At 25.3% G+C, this 22,288-nt stretch overlaps 1 protein-coding gene across 1 annotated transcript in view; it reads right to left on the reverse strand.

The window, feature by feature from the left end:
• The window catches only part of LOC145833064 (2',5'-phosphodiesterase 12-like), a 34,737-nt gene that overhangs the window by 8,063 nt on the left and 4,386 nt on the right, over window positions 1-22,288 (reverse strand). Inside the window, exons 4-9 of the mRNA XM_082940266.1 lie at window positions 18,867-18,948; window positions 13,186-13,379; window positions 10,983-11,128; window positions 10,292-10,451; window positions 8,491-8,632; window positions 5,364-5,640 (exon numbers count right to left, since the gene is read on the reverse strand). Of these exons, the coding sequence (XP_082796392.1) occupies window positions 5,364-5,640; window positions 8,491-8,632; window positions 10,292-10,451; window positions 10,983-11,128; window positions 13,186-13,379; window positions 18,867-18,948 (1,001 nt within the window). The remainder of the gene's footprint in view (window positions 1-5,363; window positions 5,641-8,490; window positions 8,633-10,291; window positions 10,452-10,982; window positions 11,129-13,185; window positions 13,380-18,866; window positions 18,949-22,288) is intronic.

The raw sequence follows: 22,288 nt of genomic DNA on the forward strand, positions 1-22,288 counted from the left end.
TATATCTCTTAACTTTGTATATCATCACCATTTCTTAACAACTATAGGTATGCTTTTAAAATATATCCATGTAAGTTTCTGTACTTGCACAGTTATAAATTTACTAACGTAAATTCAAGATTTGACTAACTAGTAATAAAAAACAAAAACAAAAAAATTATGCAATTAACTTTAAAAACAAGATTTTTTAAATCTAATTAAAAAAAAATACTTATCCAAAACAGCGAAAACTTTATATATATATATATATATATAAGATGTAACGTTATAAGGCGTTAAATCCTGGAGATCCTGATAAGCTAAGCTTATCGGAATGTATATCACAGATGTTCTTGTGCTAAAACTTTATTCCGACTAACGGCGTTTCACTGCTCTCAAATAAATTTAAGAACAGATCTACGGAGTCTATAAAATGTTAACACACATTAGAAAAAAAGCAGAAAAAAGCATGTATAATTATGTATAGTGTTTATCTAGGTAGTAACTATAAATGGACTTTATGGTTTAAAAACAAAGTTTGGGATAAAAGCGTAAAATTATAAAATTGTCTACAAAAAAAACAAATTTAATAAAAGTAGGCACCAACCTCAAAAAGCTCTAAGAATAGGCAAATTTTAAAAATGAAAATTAAATTGAGTTGTGCAGATATGTTACGTCATAATAATTTTAACAAATTATTCAATAATTTATACAGCTTGAAAACATGAAGTATTAAACTTGCAAGAATATATAAGTTTTGTGAAATAAATTAGTACATAAATAGACAGAGTTATTTAAAGTAATTTAAATACTTTAAATAACTCTGTCTATTTATGTACTAATTTATTTCACAAAACTTATATATTCTTGCAAGTTTAATACTTCATGTTTTCAAGCTGTATAAATTATTGAATAATTTGTTAAAATTATTATGACGTAACATATCTGCACAACTCAATTTAATTTTCATTTTTAAAATTTGCCTATTCTTAGAGCTTTTTGAGGTTGGTGCCTACTTTTATTAAATTTGTTTTTTTTGTAGACAATTTTATAATTTTACGCTTTTATCCCAAACTTTGTTTTTAAACCATAAAGTCCATTTATAGTTACTACCTAGATAAACACTATACATAATTATACATGCTTTTTTCTGCTTTTTTTCTAATGTGTGTTAACATTTTATAGACTCCGTAGATCTGTTCTTAAATTTATTTGAGAGCAGTGAAACGCCGTTAGTCGGAATAAAGTTTTAGCACAAGAACATCTGTGATATATATATATATATATATATATATATATATAACAAAAATAAAAGATAAAATTTATTCACACTTAATATAAAAGTTTTTTTTTTAATTTCCTTCAGGTAACAATATTTAACAATAAAAAATAGTTATTAAAATAATGTAAATTTTATAAAAAATATCTAGATATTTTCAAAGACTTATAAAAAATTAAAAAGTAAAGTTTAGTCAGACTTAGCTTTTAATACACATAATTAAGAAATAAAGCTAAAATTATACAAAAGTTCTTTGTTTGCAAACTAAAAAAACTAAAAGTTGTAAAATAATCTATAATAATTCTTTTTTTTTTTCAAGAAATATCAATCTGAAACAACTAACTTTTTCTTCAGACAAAAAATAACTTAAAATGAAAATTTGTTTTAATATTATAAATTAATAAATAAAGCAAAATATATGAAGTAGTTTAATATTTGCAAACTAACAAAACTAAAAATTGTAAAATAACCTTTAAATATTCAGTCAAATCATCAATAAAAGGGCAATCAGAAGACAAAGGTTATTTTAATTTAATACCTTTAATATAAAAATAAATATTTATGATGCCTTAAGAGAGAGTGAAAACTTAAATGTTATGAAAACATTATTAACAGATGGTAGGGTATTTTTTTATGCAAAAACCAAATTTAAAAAGAATAATGAAGAAAAATACTATAAAACAACAACTAAAACAGTTAACAACTTTTCTCTAAACTTCATAAAAAGTAACTAATCATTTAAATAAATGCATGAAACTTGTGAGTTAAAATAAAGGTTGATATAAAATAAAGTTTAAGATTTATCTATCATCTTATTTATTTCCAACCATTTTTTTCAACTTTTTAAATATTATTTTATTTTGTTGTGTAAGTATGTTTTTCATTAAAATTGAATGTATTTGCTTTAAAATTAAATTGGAGATAAATGATAAAATATTTTTTGTTGGAAAATTTTGTTTTTCCCTCACATAGAAAAAACTTTGAGCTCTCTAACTTTAACCAGCTATATGTCAAAAATTAATTCCAAAGAGCACTTCAAACAAATTATAGTTTAGTTAAAACTCTACCAAGTAAGACTAAGATTTAAAAACTTATTTTAACAATGCTTTAATATCAGTTTAAATTTCAAGTCAACCCATTCATTTTATGAATAGTTATTGTAAATTCTTAAAAAAATAGGTCTATTGATTACAATTAAAAAAAAACACTTGAACTAAAACTAAGGCAACAGCAGGCTCCTTATGTAAGGTGCATAAAACAAAACTTACTAATTCACTAAAATTCTATCTTTTCCCTGATTTTTTAGTAATTGTTTCTAACATTTTTTCAGCTAAATATATAAGATTCTTAAAAACTTTTGAATCACATTTTTAAAATTTCAGAGTAATTTTTAGTAAATTATTTATTTTCATAACTTTTGCCATCATTTTTTTCTTTAATTTTTCAAATTATGTTTTGAAAATTTGTTTTAAATCAAGTTAGAAACACTTCCTAAAGTTTTCAGGTTAGTAGCTTTTATAATAAAAGAAGACATAGGTTTTATTATTTTTTAATTCAAAGTTTTGTTTTCCCTCCACTAAAAGATTCTTACTTTGACTGGCCTTATCTAAATGGTTAATTTAAAAATCAGTAAAATGAATTTTTAGGCTAGCTTAAGATTTATAAAACAACTTAAAATTTTCACCACCCCAACCCTTCATGACCTTAATTTATAAAAGGTTGTGGATCTAACCTTATCCTTATCTTTTACAAATAAATTATCCTACTAAGTGAAGGCCAAACTTATTTTTAACGTGTATTTTTAACTTTTGAAATTTTTTTTGTACACAATTTGTAATATAGGGCAAACACATTTAAAATTTGCATGTAACTTGTTAGCTACATATTGATAATTTAAATAGTGAAAACTACCAAAAATCGAAATAATTAATCTTAAAAAAACCTAAGTGTTATATGTAAATAAGATAGGTAGCCCTTATTTTCTCTAAATACTTAAAGGTAAAAAATACTAAAATTTTATGAACAACTATCAATAAAACACACATAAAACTATAAAGTTTTTTTATTTTAACAATAATGCTTTTCAAGAACTTATTATAACTTTTGGCTTTATTAAATTTACTTTTGTTGTATATGTGTTGAACATTGGGGTTGATCTTGCAGCATTTAACTCAAAGTGTTAACTTTATATTCAGTTTGTTTACAATCATTGAACTTTTCAATGTATAATGTGCAAAAACTATTTTTTAATTAACACAGTGCTGCAGTTCATTGCAGCTCATAAAATTTAGCTTTAAAACGACTTTATGTATGAAAAAATTGTGTATGTTGAAAATGCAGCTCTAATTTTACTAGTATTTGAAGGTCGAATATAAAAATAATCAAACTTATCATTTAATTCAATGAAAAAAGGCAAAAATCTGAAATTATTGGAAAATTTAATTTTCCTTTTTTTCTGATAACGTGGAACAACAGCTCCAGTGTGCTTATTAGTATCCTTTGATCATTTGTATTCAACTGTAGTTTTAGTATAGTGTGATGTAATTATCATGTATCTTTGTGATTTTAAGTTCATGTGAATAAGAGACTAACTTTCATTTGATTTGTATATCAATCTACATGTTTCTACACCCTTTCTATTACCTATTACCCAACAGCAGCCTCTTTATTTAGATAAGTTGTTTTAATGTTATTTCTTCTATGTACAGTAACGTAACAGTAAAGGTAAATACTAATATAGTTAAAAAAGAACATAACAGAAATGACTTGTACCTAATAAAAAATAGGTTTTAAACTAATCTAAATTATATTTAATATTTATTAAATTTAATTTCTATTATTCAGGGTTGCCACTCGTTTTTTCAATTTTTTTTCCAGGTTTTCCAAATTTATTCCAGGTTTTTGAAAGTACACATTTTTGGGTTTATTCTAAGTTTTAAGTTAACTTCTATTTAAGAAACTGTGTTAAATAGTATAAAATATTGAAAAGATACTGTAAAGTTACTTTAAATGTGTTTTTTAGTAAAAAAAAATTTTGATGATGACAAAAAATCTTAATTATATGATAGATTTTTTGTGTCAAATCAAAATTTTACAACTGAAAATGTTAAAATTATTAAAAATTCCAGGTTTTTCGATCAAAATTCTAGGGTTTTCCAGGTTTTTTTTCAAAATTTCTCAAATTCCAGGTTATTTTAGGCTAAATTGTCAAACTCCAGGTTTTTTCACGTAAAGTGGCAACCTTGATTATTTAACTTTAGTAAATAAAAAACTTAAATTAGCAGAGAAGTTACTTCGAGTAAATAACTATTCTTTATGCTGTATATGTTTTTCAAGAAAGTAGTTATACAAAAGACACTTTACAAATAGAAATTATATTGAGGATAAATTAAGATCTTCCAAATAGAATGAGTTGTTATAACTTATTTATTTAAAAAAAAGTTTTTAACTGGTAGCCAAGCGTAATCGATTTCTTTTAAGGTGTAAAAAAGAATAAGATGTATACTAACTTGAAAAAATAATCGAATTAAAACAGAAAAAATCTAAAATAAAAATTAAATTTCAGCTATGATTATTAATTTTACTAAAGAATTTTGGTCAAAATGAGACTTACTTCAAAAAAGTAATAAGTTGTTTACAACTTCATCTACTGCTAACTTAATTTAATAACTAATAGATCCACTCATTATTTATTAAGTATTGTATAAATCCAAAAAACGACACAATTTAATTTCAAGTTTAATCTTATACACTTTAGCAAAACGTTCCTTATCTGCTGACACAAAATTTACACATCTACCCAGAAATTTTAGGAACAGTTTTGATTGATTAATAATAATAATATAAAACAAAATTTAATATATATGTATGAAAACGTGTTTAATATGAATAAATAGTTTTAATAAATACTGAAATAATAAAATAATGTTAATAAAAATAAGCTTCAAAAATAAAAGGTATGCATAAATTAAATATAAAAAAATCAATTTAGTTAATCAAATTATTTTGATATAGCTATCGTTAAGACAAAATTAATTTTAATCATTGTAATATTGAAAAAAAAGCTACGTAGAGAATTAATTTTAGAGTTAAAACAAAAACTAACTTGACCAATAATCCGTATGATTACTAGGTAATTTTCCATTCCTTATCAGTTCTACAGCACCACTCGATGGTTTTGAATTAAAATCACCCATCAAAATGTAAGATATTGTGCAATCTTTGTATTCATTAACTAATTCATCGACAAACTTTGATAGGTAATGCAGCATAATAGCTGATTGCAAAACACGTACATTGTTAGCACGCGGATGAAAAAACAAATGAGTATTTACACATACTAGTATTTTGCCTGGAATCTTCAGGTCACGGACAGCTGCGTACTAAATTTTTTCAAGTATTTTAATTTTGAAGTCAAACCCAAAACTATTATTTATGTTATCAAATTAAATTTAAAAAGTAAATTTTCCATGTCAGCATACTACCTACATATTATACAGTCACTATGTTTTATCTTAATAAATGTCAAAATTGTATTATATTGGAAAAAAACAGATTATTATGATTTATTACAGATTGAAATCATAATATATAATGGGTTAAAAATACATTGTAAGATTTAAGTAGAAAAAAATCAAAAGGCATAACAAAAACAAAACTAATTTTCGGTTTGGCTGTAAAAAAAATAATATTTCTGCTTGAACAATTTATAACTGAAGATTTTAAAAATTTTATTTTATTAATAACTCGGAAAAAAAGTTTTTGCTAAATTTTAAAATATACTCAAAACTAACTTAAAAAGATGTGCATTTGTTATGTTTTTGAACTATACCTTTTTAATAGATTAAACATCAGAATGGTTATAAACAACTTAAATTCTTTTTTAATCGTAATCTGCTTAAAACGCATTTAACAATTTTTTATTTTAGGTGAGTTTGACGTAGAAAACTTACTAATAATAAATTATATAATAGAAATATTATAAAAAACTTTAAGTATATTTAGTTACCATTGTAGTTATCAAAATGAGTTTATATTTTTATATTTAAGATATAGGAACGGGTCAAATCATGCACGAAGGAACATATTTGCACGGAGACACTTTTGCATGAGGGGTCATTTTTGCACGAAAGGTCATTTTTGCACAAAAGAAAATATATATATATATATATATTAAAGGTTTTATAACAAGTTCTGATCGATAGTGCTCGACAAATTAAATTGGAGCTAAATATTTATCTAATTATATAAAAACTATAATTTAAACAGCTGTTTCACACATTGAAATGTAAAATTTCATGTGATCTTCAGTAAGTTACAGTTTATTATAATAGTGAACAGAAATAAAATTTTATTATATTAGAAAAATTTTAAAATCGAAATTTCTGTTCACTATTATAATAAACTGTAACTTACTGACGATCACATGAAATTTTACATTTCAATGTGTGAAACAGCTGTTTAAATTATAGTTTTTATACAATTAGATAAATAAATATATATATATATATATAAAGTATACAAAATTCCACTTTGCAATGTTTTCGTTATTTCTAGAATATGTGTGGAAGTAAAATATGCACAAAGGGACATTTTTGCATGATGACACTTTTGCACGGGTTGAACTTTTTTTTATTTTTACTATCACTGTTACCCCTAACCCTTACTTTCGGTTGGTAACTTTTTTTTTATTAATTTTTTATTTTATGATTTATTTTTTTCTTTATAATTTTTTATTAGTTTTTTATAATTTATTTTTACTATCACTGTTAGCCCTAACCCTTACCTTTGGTTGTTTTTTTTTCTGTTTTTTGTTATCTTTTTTTCATTCATAATTTTCTTTTTTCTTTATTTATTTTTTACTCTGCAAACCACCATGCATATTTTTGACTCATGGTGCAAAAATTTTTTCATGCATATTTGACCCGTTCAACTAAGATATACACTATCAGATTTAAAAAAATAATTATGCTAAATTTGTATTGTATTCGACTACTTAACTATTTTTTGAAACACTACATAATAAATTTAAGTATAATCTAATTCAATAGACATTAATAAAATAATCATAAGTATGTTTGGGTACCACTGAGTTATATTTTTAGCAGTTTTGCTATATGCAGGGTTGCCACAGATCGAGATTAAAAAAAAACTGACTTTTTAATCAAATTCTTAATTAAAACCGATTCAATGTATCTTTACAACATAGTAAATACACAAGTGGGATTATAGAATATTTTGATTAATTCCAAAAATTCAATAAGAATCTGAAAAAAAAAATTGCAAACACAATTTTTTTTAGAAATTAACATTAGCAAAATCAATGTATATGATGATATTCTTTCTTATTAAGAGCATGTCTATAACAAATGTCCCGACTTTTTTCAAATCCTCCAATTTTTCCTGACTTTTGTTCTTTGTTCTTCATTTTTCCTGATTTTAACTGATTTTTTTGAATTTGTGGCAACCCTGTATATGTGTGGATCTGTCCACAGTTGTTTGCATAAAAATTGATTTTCTTTGCTAAAAAATTCTGATGTTAAATAACTATTTTCAAATATAATTTTTTTATACCATCTCGAATTCAAAGCTATTTTAAGTGGGAACGGGTCAAAACTGCACGAGGTTACTAAATTGCACGAAGAGAGTTTTGCACCAAGGGTCAATTTTGCATGAGTTACAATTTTGCACGAGAGTAAAAAAAAATCCGATAAGTTAATAAAAAAAAGATAGAATAAAAAGTTACTAATGAGGGTAAGGGATAGCAGTGATAGTAAAAAATAAAAAAGTTACCGACCGAGAGTAAGGGGTAACAGTGATAGTAAAAAAAAACCCTAGAAAAAAAAAATTAAACAATTATACAAAACAACCCGTGCAAAAAGTATCCGTGCAAAATTGTCTGCTCGTGCAAAAGTGACCCTTCGTGTGAAAGTGTCTTCGTGCAATTTGTCCCCTTGTGCAAAAGTGTCTTCGTGCATTTTTGTGCCCTCGTGCAAATTGAAAGCTATTTTGAGGAGTATGTATTTAGCAAGTTCTAATTAATTAGGTAGTAATATAAACAGCGGAATCATAGTTTTGTATAGAAAACATACAAAATATATTGTTAGTGTCCCAGGATTTTACTTTAACTATTTACTTTGAACAGCTCATCGAAAGTTTTGAGCAAGTGGTCTTTTTTTTAATAATAACAGTTTTATAAGTAAACAATTACTATGTTTTAAATATATACCAACCAAAGCGCAACTTCCTCTTTGAATGATATACTCTCTAAGAGTTTTGTTTGTGCAAATCATTCTTTTCAGATCATCAGGCAGATCATTACTTTCTTTTTTCAAAACTTCTTGGGAAAATATGATATTTTGAGTCTTAAGTGCTCTAAAATATTGAAAATTTCTATTTTTGGATCTTTTTTATTACATATTTTTTGTACTATATTTGTTAAATTAGATAACAATGCATTTTAAAACTATACTCGTTTTAAATACACTTATTAATATAAATCACTTCACACATTTTTTTTAAGGAAACAGTTTTTTGTAACTTAAATAACATCTAACTTGAAATCTTTTTTTTTAATGACTAACGTTTTAAAATGTACAAATTTTAACACGTAGTATATGTAATACATTTCGATAAATTTTTACTTAAATTTTTGGCTCAACTAAATACAAAAACAATTTTGTAAACATAAATATTGCAAAAAGGGATTTAACTTATTGTCTGATAAAAAAATTAATTATTGTGAAATCATAAATCTAGTAAACTTGTTACCTAAATATCAAATGTTCAAAATTCCAAGCTAATAGTTTTTAGTACAGATCCTGGCGAAGCAAGTTCGCTGGAATGTATAATGAAGAAAGAGTACAGTGCAAATTGTTTTTATTATCCTAAACATCACCACAGCATATTGGTTTTGTAAATTAAAAAAATATATATTTGAAAGATATTGATATATATTTTAAATTAGTCTGAATTTTATATAAAATATAGCCTAAACATTTAAGAAACTTTTTTAATGTCAACTTTCATAATCTTATTATTCAAATTTGACAAACTCAAAAAACAATGAGATTATTAGTTTTATAACCTTAAAGATTTTTAATAGTTATAAGTTCATTTGTCTAAAATTAAAACATAATATTTAAACTTATTAGTTTAGCGTATTGTAAGTATAACTTTAAAAAACTAAAAGTTTAAAAAAATATTAGTTACAGGGTTGCCATTCGTTTTTTCAAAAACTTTTCTAGGTTTTCTAAATTTTTTCCAGGTTTTTAAAATGACACATTTTTGGGTCTATTTTTACTTTTAAGTTAAGTTTAATGTAAGAAACTGTCTTAAATAGTGTAAAAACATTGAAAAGATACTGAAAGTTACTTTAAATGTGTTTTTTAATAGAAATTTTTTTGATGATGACAAAAAAATCTTATTAATATGATAGATTTTTGTATCAAACTGAAATTTTACTACTGAAAATGTAAAAATTGTTAAAAATTCCAGGTTTTTCCAGGTTTTTTTCCAAAATTTATCAAATTCCAGGTTCTTCCAGGTAAAGTGGCAACCCTGTAGTTATAACTAAACTAATTATTTATAAGTTATTTATATTTATTAAATTATGCTGCTATCTTTGTTTTAAACAAAATGAACTTTTTGTGTTATTTTGATTTTTTCGTTATGTGTCTTTCAGTTTAAGTAGCCTAGGTTCATCATATAGACAATAAACTTGCAATAATAATAAAACAGTAACATAAAGTAAAACAGAATATATTTTGTAAAGTTCTGCTTATTTAATTGAATTGTGACAAATACTAATTATATTAATTATATAGAGAAAATTTTCTATTTTAAATGCTTATGTTATTAACTTGTTTTGTTCAAATTTCTAGTCATGAGCTAAAAGATAGCAATTTAAATAAGAAATGTATAAGGAAAATTATGGCATACACACAAATTTTATGTCTAAATGTATAGCTTTTGAGATTCAAGGCCATTAAAAAAAAACTAATGATAAAATTGCAAATTTTAGTAAAAACTAACTCAAATCTGTCTTTCTTGAAAAACATTGCTACCCCTTCTTTAGCACGTTGTTTTGTTGCAATACAACTTGTGTAACCAAGTAAACTGACTACAGGAAGCAGTACTTGATCATACACCCATCTATCTACTTCCTGAAGCGAAATAATATCTCCATTGTACTCTAACAAAAGATTGACTAAAATATTTTTTTAATATTTAAAGTAGTTTAAAAATATGTTAATAAAAACATTTTTATTAAAGTAGTTATCAATATAACTCATTTCGTATAAAGAATTTAAGAACAAAAAAGTTGTAAAAATCAGGAAACATTTTTACACTTGAGTTTTCAACTAACAATATTTTAAAATTCATCGTAAAATGTGTAAACAGTTTGATAAATTAACAAAATCTATAAAATTGCTATTACAGGGCGTGAATGAGTAACAGTATTTGCTTGTCAAAAAAAGACAAGTGGTGCGAAAATGCAGAAAATAAAGTTAATTAAGTGTTTTCAAAATTATCATAAACTATTGAACAAGCACAAGAAATTAATTCAGAATAGCTTTAAAAATAGTGACTAAAATCATTAACACATGAATTCTTATCTATATTGAGAAGTTGTAACACATATACATGAATCTGATATTTTTTAAATCATTTAAATGTTATAAATTATAAGGAGTATGTATTAATAGCGTTATTTACTATTTACCTATAAGTTCCTTTATAATAAGTCCAATTCTGTAATTCATAGCCCTGAATTCTTCAGGGCAGTAGACAAATAGTTCATCATTAGAAAGTTGAGTTGTAGCATAGCAATCAGCTAGTATATTGTAGCTTACAACTCTGATGTTATTGCTGTAGAAATAGTTTAAGGACTTATTTTGGTTATTACAATTACAAATTAGTTTGATTCAAAATTATTCATAATACTGCATAATGTTTAATAATAAAAATTTAAACGTTATGAACAGTAAATCATACATAAAATATTATTAAGCTTAGATAAAAAAACATTTAAAAAGATACTTATGATCTAAACATAAAATTTCATCAGGTTTAGTTCAAGCATGATCGGTAAAAAGTAATTATAGAATATAGGCAGCGCCAAGCAACAAATATTACAAACAGCTTTTAGACTTATTTTTGATAAAAGATTTACAACATTGAGTTTATTAAACTTGATTAATTTATCTAAAAAAAAATTTAATGATACAGTCATTTTTATCAAGCATGAAATCTTAACTATATTAATTTAAACAATGTAAAAATATAACTTAAATAGTAAACAAATATAGAAAATAAACTAAAACAGATGTTGAAACCATTATTAAAAATAATACAATTATATAATAATCATAAAATTTCAAAAGTAATATAGACTAATAAAACAAACCTAACTAGCAAAAATTTATATTTAAACGATATAAGCTTAAGCAGGGTTGCCACAATTCAAACTGAAAAAACTTCTTGACTTTTCTAAATAAAATTCTTAATTTTAATCGATTCAAAAAAATATAACTAAAGACTTAAAATCATGTAAAGTTATCAGTCTGAAGTCCTAAGTTTTTCGAAAAAGTTTAAATTAGCTAGAGTTTTTTAATAAATTTAAAGCAGCCTAAGTTATCCTGAACCCTACATTATGTAATTTTTATAGTAATATTTAGATCTTGACTTTCAGGATTTTAGAGCGAAAATATAAATATACATATAGTATAACACGTTCTGATCTTATAACTTCGATCATCAGTGATATTCAAGGGCATACGGGAATCCAATTTTTTTTTTTACAAAAAATAACATTAGATACCTTATATGAAAGCTCTTAATCAGGGTTTCCCAAAGAAGCCAAGTGGCCTCTTAGGGGGTCATGAGGTCATATTTTGAAATTACAATAGAAATTCTGGAAGCTTATTCAATTTCTTTAAAGTGGGCCATTTGAAAATAAGTTTGGGAATCCCTACTCCAAATATATACTACAAGATACTTATTACAGAATAAAAGAACATTTATTAACTTTTGAGATATCATCAGTTGTGTTAAAAGTTTCCGATACAAAGGCATAGAGGAAAAAAAAACTTCAGTGCCAATTAACTCGGAATTTATAAAAATTCACTAGAAATCTACCTTTTCCTTAAGTTTTTGGTCAATTAACCTAAAATTTTCAGGAAATGTTCCTTGCATTAATAAAAAAACTATTTTTACCAAAAAAAAACCTACAATATAAATTGTTATTATTTATTTAAGATTAAACTTATAAAGTTTCAGAACGATTGATTAAAAACTGTAGAATTTAACGAAATAATCTTGTTTGCCTTTTTACTTTGGCCCTTCCATAAGGAACCTACAGAGCTTTTCGACTTTGTAACCTCATATCTCAAAAATTTATTTGAACTTTACAAAACGGTAAATTGCAATTGCTCGCTTTATTAAAGATTTTCAAAATAAGACCAACACGTAAAAAAAGTGCTTACCCTCTATGCCCTTAATTATCAAAAGAATACAACCTATACTACTATTATTATATTATAACACATCTTACTTATTTAGTTTATTAAAAATTAAAGTAACAAAATAACGTTAAAAGTTTAAGATTGGATTAAAATTTATATTAAATACTTCATAAATTGAAACTACAAGGGTTGAACGAATGGCAGCACTTTATTTATCTTAATAATTACTTCTATTTGTATTAACATCTTATACTCAATGCAGTTGTAGGTACTTAAAATTAACAACAAGATGTTTTTTAATTAAAAATTTAAACTTTTATGTGTTGCTTTAGGTCATATTAAAATCTGCAGATTCATTCAAGCTACATTGCTGCTACATACTAAGTTTTTTCGTATTTTAATAGTTTACTATTTTTTATTTATTTAGAAATTATATAAACGAAAACTAAAAAATTAACAAACCTATGTTTACTTTTGATAAATTGTTTTAAACCTTCAGTATACTCGTAAAGCATTTTAGGACCATGAGAAACAGATAACTCACTTATAACTTCTTTACTGTTATCATAGTCCGTTTCATCATTATATATGTCGTTACCCGGTATAACATTTAGTTTTATAAAATATCCTTCGTCATTTTCTCTGGGCGTATACGTCTGTTTGATTTTTATTTCGAGAAAAAAAATATGATATTTAATTGTAAGTATTTATATGTATGTTTGTCGTATAACTATACAAAAATATAAATTGAAGCATTTGTTAACAAAGATCCGAGCGAAAAAAATTCACTGGAGTATATAGTAATAACAAATTAAACAGTATTCTTTCTTTATTACACTAATAAACAATAAAATTCAGCGTACGATCAACAACAACAGCATCCGAGACAATCCTACGACCTGTTTCGTCCTAATTACGACTCATCAGGCAGGAATAGTCGCGAGAAACCGCTGTTGTGTTCTAACCAAGCGGGCTTAAGTACGAAGTACTGAAGCGACCGTTTGTGGGTAAAGTCCGAAACATTGACGCAAGCAAATCTTCACAGCCCAACGTCTTAGACATTGTCAGCTTAATGTGAGATTTTACTCTCTACACTCGTTTTATCAGTTTTAGCCAGTATTTATTTCGGCCATCATTTTTAATTTGTTTGTTAATCAGTGTTTTTATTACACTAACACATGTTTCTGTGTGTTAACGGGTTAACACACTTCAACGGAACTATGTGAAAAAATAAATACTGTAAGGAATAAATGGAAGCTAAAATTACGAAAGTAATAGGGAAGTAATAATCATATATATATATATATAGAATTAAGTTATTTAACTTAATAAATTAAATTTTTCACACTGAGCCCACCTTGAGGGCTTTGTTAATAAAAAGTTTTATTCAAAGATGAAAAAACGAGAAGAACTCAAGTTTCGTGATTACTCACTCATCAGCTTCAAAACAAGTTTAAAATAAAGCACAAAACAAAATCACTAATGAAGGTAAAAAATTTTTTGCATAAATAGATTATGACGTAATTTTGAAACTATCAAAAATCGTGCAAAACGGCTTGTGCAAAAACTAATCTACCAACAGACAATAAACTAGCGAAAATTCATATAACTTCAGTGAGTAATTACATATTAGGACAGATAATTGGAAGAGATAAAGATAAAATTAAGATGCAAATTGAAATTTAGGTAAAAGGATTTAAAGATATCTTTGGTTTAAATAGAGTTGGGCTATACAGAGACGATGGTCTAGCTGTATTGCCCAACTCTTCTGGCTTTAAAGTTGAGAAGCTAAAAAAACAAACACATGCCTTCTTCAAATCTATGGGGTTGAGAGTCACTGTGGAATCTCCACTAGTGATAACTGACTTCCTAGATGTGAAGCTCAACTTGAATGATATCTCTTTTATGCCTTACAGGAAACAAAACGCTAAAATTATGTATGTCAACAAACAATCAAGCCACCCTAAAAACATTATAAAAGAAATTCCTAACATAATAAATCAACGCCTAAATAAACGATCAAGCAAAGAAGAAAATTTTTTAAAGACTAAAGATGAATATGAAAAAATAATGAAAAAATGCGGATACGACAACAAACTTAAATTCGAAAAACCTGAGCAACAACCCAATAATCAAAAACACAAAAGAAAAAGAAATGTAATCTGGTATAACCCTCCTTTTAGCAATTCTGTAAAGACTAATATTGGAAGAAAATTTATAAATCTAGTCAAGAAACACTTCAATAAACAAAATCCGCTAACTAAAATCTTCAACAAACATAATATGCGAATAAGTTATTCGTGTACGGCAAATTTAGAGAATATCATTAAGGCACACAACCAAAAAATTTTAAATCAAAACTCAGGAATTCAAAGTGAATGCGGCTGCGCTGGTAGCTGTAAATATAATTTGAAAGGGGGTAATTGCCGTTCAGAGAACATCGTCTACAAGGCCACAGTTAACTCTGGCGTTGAGACGAGGTTCTATGTCGGCTTGTGCTCGACTCAGTTTAGATTCAGGTATGCCAATCATAAAAAATCTTTTAAAGGCGGCATATATGAAAATGACACTGAACTTTCGAAGTATGTTTGTGGCTTAAAGCGCAGCGGCATTGACTACGAAATATCCTGGGAAGTTATAAAAAGAGCGCAGCCTATAGCCGACGGCAATAGCCCGATATGTAGGCTGTGTCTCAAAGAAGCATCAGCCGTTGTATATGCACTGAAAGACAAAAGATGTTTGAACAAAAGAAGCGAGTTTGTATCGTCTTGTAGACATATAAAAAAGTCGCTTTTAAAGTTTAACAAGTTTTAATTTCATCTTAAAATAACCTAAATTTCAATTTGCATCTTAATTTTATCTTTATCTCTTCCAATTATCTGTCCTAATATGTAATTACTCACTGAAGTTATATGAATTTTCGCTAGTTTATTGTCTGTTGGTAGATTAGTTTTTGCACAAGCCGTTTTGCACGATTTTTGATAGTTTCAAAATTACGTCATAATCTATTTATGCAAAAAATTTTTTACCTTCATTAGTGATTTTGTTTTGTGCTTTATTTTAAACTTGTTTTGAAGCTGATGAGTGAGTAATCACGAAACTTGAGTTCTTCTCGTTTTTTCATCTTTGAATAAAACTTTTTATATATATATATATATATATATATATATATACCTACTTTAGCTAGAGGAAAAATAAGTTTTAAGTTTGCTTTGAGTACAAGATTTGCAGCAAGTGGTTTGCAAGTCAATAAAAGACAAAAAGAAAAGGAACTCCGGAGAAAGGCAACTATATAATCGTATGTACTGTAGCAGGTAAAAAGGCTAAAATAAAAACCTAGGATAAAAAAAATCTTATTACAGTAGAAACCCTTGTCCCAACAAATATGTTAGATTAGGGTTGTCGCAGACTAAGCTGAGAAAAATTTCCTGACTTTTTTAAGATTTATAAATAATTCGCAAATCGGTCTAGGACATAAGTCAATTATTTTACTAGTGATTTTTTTCCCTGCATCAGTAGTTACAAAAACTTTACAAAATTTTATTTTGTTGCATGAATGTGTTTGGTTCTTCTAGTTTTAAAGTTCACTAATGAAGGACTGTTGTCCGAAATTAATTTGAACAAAATGTTGCAATAAACTAGTAGATTTTTAAACCGTCGTTTATTTATTTTTTGTAACTGACTTTTTTAAATCAAGCTCTTTATTTAAACTTCTAAAGTACATGATCAAATACTTGAAACTATATAAAGCTTTCAATCTTATTTTTATACAGGTCAAAACAACTTTTTTTGCTGAATTCAATCATCTAACTTCCATTACATCATTTGAACAATCTTTGTATGATTGATGTGTTTGCAAAAAATAGCTCTATCAGCAAAATACTTGTATTTTCTAACTTATAAACACAACTTGTCTGAAAAAATATATATTTTAGCATTTCCTAACATAAATGTATCTAAATTAACGAAAAGTCATAAAAATAACTTATACAATTAAAACTTTTGAATAATAAAGAACTTTTACAACTAAAACCTTAAAACAATAACGAACTTTTACCGTTGAAACTTTAAAACAATTAAGATCTTAATCAAACACAGCTTTTTTTCATATGTACTAAAATTCATTTTCTCCGTTTCTTTGTTAGCACTTCAAACTCTTCATCTAATGAAGATATGGTTTCCTTTATCTGGACTGCATCACATTTAATTTCTTGGTAGTTAAAACCATCTACCTTTTTTTACTCAAATCGTTGTCATCTACTGCTCCTACACTTGTCTAAGAGAACCTTTCTCTAAACCTAGCCACACTTTGCGGGCTTTTTTTCTTTTTGCACTCAAATTAATAATTTTTACCAGATGAAGGCATAGGAAGTTAAGTAGTTTTGTAAATTTTTAAAAAAACTTTGCAACTTTAGTCTTACTTTATACGATTATTAGTTAATTTTTTACCATTTGAAGACTTTGGAAAATAAGGAATTTTGTAAATTTGAACTTACAAAATCTGAGGTTTTTCAAAAACCCCCATTTTTTCCTTTTGTCATTTTTTAGTTTTTCCTGACCTTGTGGCAACCCTGTTAGATTCAGGTACAAAGATTAAGGGCATAGGAAGTAAAACCTTGATTTTTACAAGTTGATTGTATTTTAAGCTATCAGACATTTTTAACCGCTTGAAAAAATTTAAAAAAGCTTTTGAGATATGAGCTATCAAAGTGGGTAACCTCAATAGGTTCCTAATGGAAGGCGAAAACTAAAAACGCGAAAAAAGACCATTTCACTAAAAACCTAACTCCTCCTTCATTTTTTAAGCAATCTTCTTCAAATTTTCACAGGAATTGTATTAATAAATTTTCAAAAGGTTGAATATAGGAACTTTTTCTAATTTTGAAAAATATTTTTTTTATGAAAAAAAAACCTTCTATTTTTTTTGTTTTTTTTTATCTAAAGTTTATATTTCTTAATATTTTTAAAATCGCAACATTCAAACTCTTTTAAACTATAAAATAAACGTTTTCTAAAAGTTTGGGTCTCTAGCTCAAAAAATGATAGATTTTAGTAATTTTATAAATTTCCGAGAAAATTGACCCCAAAGAATACGCGGTCCATACGTCTGTATTGAAAACTTTTTATAAAAACTACAATATCTCACAAGTTAAATAAGATTTTTTAATTCTGTAAAAGCTGGCTTGTAGTTTGTACTTTATGCTTTCATATAAGATCCAATGTTATTTCTAGTAAAATAAAATGTCGCATCCCCCTTATGCCCTTAATATGTGTTACATAGAAGCTATGAAAATCTATCCAGTCATGAATTGGATTATGTTGGTGACTGATTGACCAAGATTGACTTATAAATTTTTTGTTGAACCTTTATATAACTTTTTAATTAAGAATTTTGCTACCATTTTTACAACTAGCTATGGTAATTTATGTTTAAAATATTTTTAAAGTTTTAAACTGTCTTATAATAATTTTAAGTTTTCTAATTCCTTCCAAATAAAGATTAACCTTTGTGCTTTCAATGATGATGGGGGATGTAGAAATATGTAGCTCATTGTGTCGTATTACATTAAATTTTATTGTTTTATGAAATCATTCATTATTTAAAGCTAAATAAACTAAACTACAAAAACTATTCTTCAGCTAAGACAAAAGAATTTTATAAGCACTAATTAAAAAACTCGAATATCCAAAATTAATATTAAAAATTTGGTAGTATCAAAACTTATAAATAGCTTGTCATAGACCTCAGGTTAGTAAACTTGGCCCGTGGGCAACATTTAATTTTTTTTTTCATTTATTTCATTAAAACATTATTTAAATTGTATTATTTTTAAGTTAAAAATAAACATGACTTTTAATATAAAATAACCATAAAACGGAAAAAAATTTAGAAAACTACTACTTTTTTCCTGATCTTTTTTTTAGCTAGAACTTTTTACCTAGTTTGAAAAAGTAGATTGAAATATCTTGGCTTACACTAAAAAAAGTTTTAACAATCACATATACTGATAACATACAAAAAATAATTCACTATTACCAATTCAGTACGACTTGGGTCCACTGTGTATATGCAACACATTTAATATAAATATAAAATTTTGATTTAACTTTAGTAACCAAGTTTAAAACTTGAATAAACTCACATTTTTTGTACTGATCAGCTCCCAAGAGTTTTCAGCAGTTGTCTCAGCAGAATCAGTTTGCTTTGAACGAAACCAAAAAAATCTAAAAACAAAATTAAATTAAACAAAATACTTAATCAAAAACCTGTACTTGGAGAAGTGACAGATTTGTATAGGTAACTATTTTGTATGAAGGATATTTATATTTGCAACCCTTAAAAAAGGCACAATGCACAAAAGAATGTTTTATAAAAAGGTTTTTCTGTGCAATTTTGATGCATTTACACTAAGTCTGTTGTAAACTGTTTTTATTTTTTTTGCAGTTTACTTTTACTATGTGGGTGAAAAAAATATATTAAACAACAAAAATGTTGGTTTTATTAACATAAACATCACAAAAAATACTGCTTATCAAACCATATTAGGATTTTGTTCTTATAAATACATAAAAAGAACTTTATAATCTAGGAACAACCACATATTTATAACAATATTGTTTTTATTAAAGAAATCCTACTTATTTCTCAAAAAATGTTAGAAAATAAAAAAGTTTTCATATCTAGTTTATTTATTGTAATAAAAACCTACTACAAAGTGCAACTAGTCGCAGTTCAAATATAACATTTGGCATTTAAAATTGTTAATTCAATTTTTTTTTGTTGCTTAAGTCATTGTTGCTTAAGATGTGAAAATAAACTAATTTTTAATAAAAAAATGCAACTTAACTGTATATATATATATATAAAAACAAATTATACAGTAATCTTCCTTTATTCTACCAACATATGTTTCTGTGTGTCAACGAATCAACACACTTCAACTGGGTTCTGTAAAAAAATAATTACTGTAATGAGAGAATAGAAGCATAGAATAAAGTAGGTGTATATATGTTTTCATTAAAATAGGATATATTCTACAGATAATAGTTATTAATAGGTGAAATACTTAACATTAAATCCGACTGTTATAAAATTATATGATATTTGTAATTATTAAGTCCAAAATAAATAAGTAAGCTAAATTACACAACAAAATATAATATAAACAAACAACTTACGTTAATAGGAAAGATAACTAAATCAAAATTCACGGTTGTTAACTAACGAAAAAAATACATTTTTACAACCAATAATTACGTCACAATGTAAATGAGGCCACCTAAACTATTCAATTTGTACTGCAAGAATATTAATTTTGTTTTTATGTAATCCATTCTGAACAAAAATAAAACATTAACCATCAGTTGGACTGAACTGATGGTTAATGTTTTATTTTTGTTCAGAATGGATTACATAAAAACAAAATTAATATTCTTGCAGTACAAATTGAATAGTTTAGGTGGCCTCATTTACATTGTGACGTAATTATTGGTTGTAAAAATGTATTTTTTTCGTTAGTTAACAACCGTGAATTTTGATTTAGTTATCTTTCCTATTAACGTAAGTTGTTTGTTTATATTATATTTTGTTGTGTAATTTAGCTTACTTATTTATTTTGGACTTAATAATTACAAATATCATATAATTTTATAACAGTCGGATTTAATGTTAAGTATTTCACCTATTAATAACTATTATCTGTAGAATATATCCTATTTTAATGAAAACATATATACACCTACTTTATTCTATGCTTCTATTCTCTCATTACAGTAATTATTTTTTTACAGAACCCAGTTGAAGTGTGTTGATTCGTTGACACACAGAAACATATGTTGGTAGAATAAAGGAAGATTACTGTATAATTTGTTTTTATTTATATTCCAGTGAAGTTACTTTACTAGGATCTTTTATTAGCAAACAATTAAAACTATATTTTGAACAGTTATATATATATATATATATATATAAATTTAAGATGTTGCGCCACTAAGCAAACATAAAACTCAGCATTTTAAAGATTTTTTCAGTCTTTATCAGTATTTTCCTGTTTTTTTTTTTAAACTAAAATTTTATAATTATAAATATGTTTATATCTTAACTAAAAAACTTCAATAATATTGTCTACTTTTTAAGTCTGGTATCTTACAAATAAAAACTAAATGGTCTATTTTTCTACATCACAGTAAACTAATTGTTCAAATGAAAAAAAATCAAGTAAAATGAATGTTTTTTCTTTCTTATTAAATATATGAATTTTCTTTAGCAAGCTTATATCTGAAAGCAAAAAAAAATCAACTTCACAAAACTTCTTTTTTGTAGTTTTAAACTATCACAATTTCACTAATCAATGCATTAGTTACTATAAATCAAAGAACAGAAAAAAACTTATTTAAACAAATACTGACTTTTTGAACCTGACTAGAATTACATAAAAAGTAGATACTTGACAAATAAATTATTGGACAAACAGTTGTCAAGGTTTTAAATCATTTTTAATAAAAAGTATTTTAAAATATCTTGTTTAATTTACTTGCATTATTTTTATAATAACTGTTCAGGCTTTACTTGAAAAATATGTCTAAGATATAAAAAAACAAGCAATGAGCAGGGTTCTTTAAAGCAAAATTAAGCTTTCAAAAGAACTCAAATTTTCTTAAACTTATAAATGGAATGATAACTAATTAGTTATTTAGTTTTAAATAAAAAATTCTTTTTTATTTTACAAAAAAGTCTACAAATTTATAAGTACTCGTTATATTGCCTTAAGTACTTTCAAAAATTCTTCTTCAGTAGGCAATTAAATTAGAACTGAATTAATTAAAAATTTTCTTGCATATAAAAAGTTTTAAAAAATATATTATGACGTAATTATAAATCAAGTTTTTAAGTTTAAATAGTAAATTATATTAGTATCTCTAGTTTAAACTCGCAAAAACTACATAAAAAAAAAATGAAATAAAATCAAGTCAAAGGACTAAATGAAATTAAATTGTTAAACTTTGATGTGTTTGATTTAATTTTTTATAATACTTTAAAATGTAAAAAGAAAATAAAAATAGTAATTGAGCTTATTGTTGGTTAAAATTAAAAAATCAGAAATAAATAGAGTAAATAATCATAATAAATAAGTCGGTAAAAGGAGTAGTGCGTATTACCTTAACTTGTTAAGATATTTAGAAATGTATAATCAAAAACTTTATAAACATTAAAACATGTTAAATAATAGTTTTCTAGTCAATTATCTGTAAAGTGGTAATATAGTTTTGTTTATATTTATTGTTGCTTCGAGTTTATAAATCCATTTACTTTCCAAAAAATCTAAGTCTGAATAATTATTAGTGGTGTCTACAAAGATAATTGAAAAAGCTTCTTTTAAATCTTTTTTTGATGTTTTGTGTTTTTTGGCGTAATGTAGTTTAAGTGCTGCTCTAACACTAACATCATCTGTGATTGTACTCTTCCAGATGTGTCTGTGAGAGCACCATCTTTGCGAAAACGACGTGATTGTCTGGCCGATTAATTGCCTACTGACGAAGAATTTTTGAAAGTACTTTAAGCAAT

Source organism: Thalia democratica, chromosome 1 (assembly GCF_965202585.1).
Source record: "Thalia democratica chromosome 1, ktThaDemo2.hap1.1, whole genome shotgun sequence".
NCBI classification, from domain to species: Eukaryota; Metazoa; Chordata; class Thaliacea; order Salpida; family Salpidae; genus Thalia; species Thalia democratica.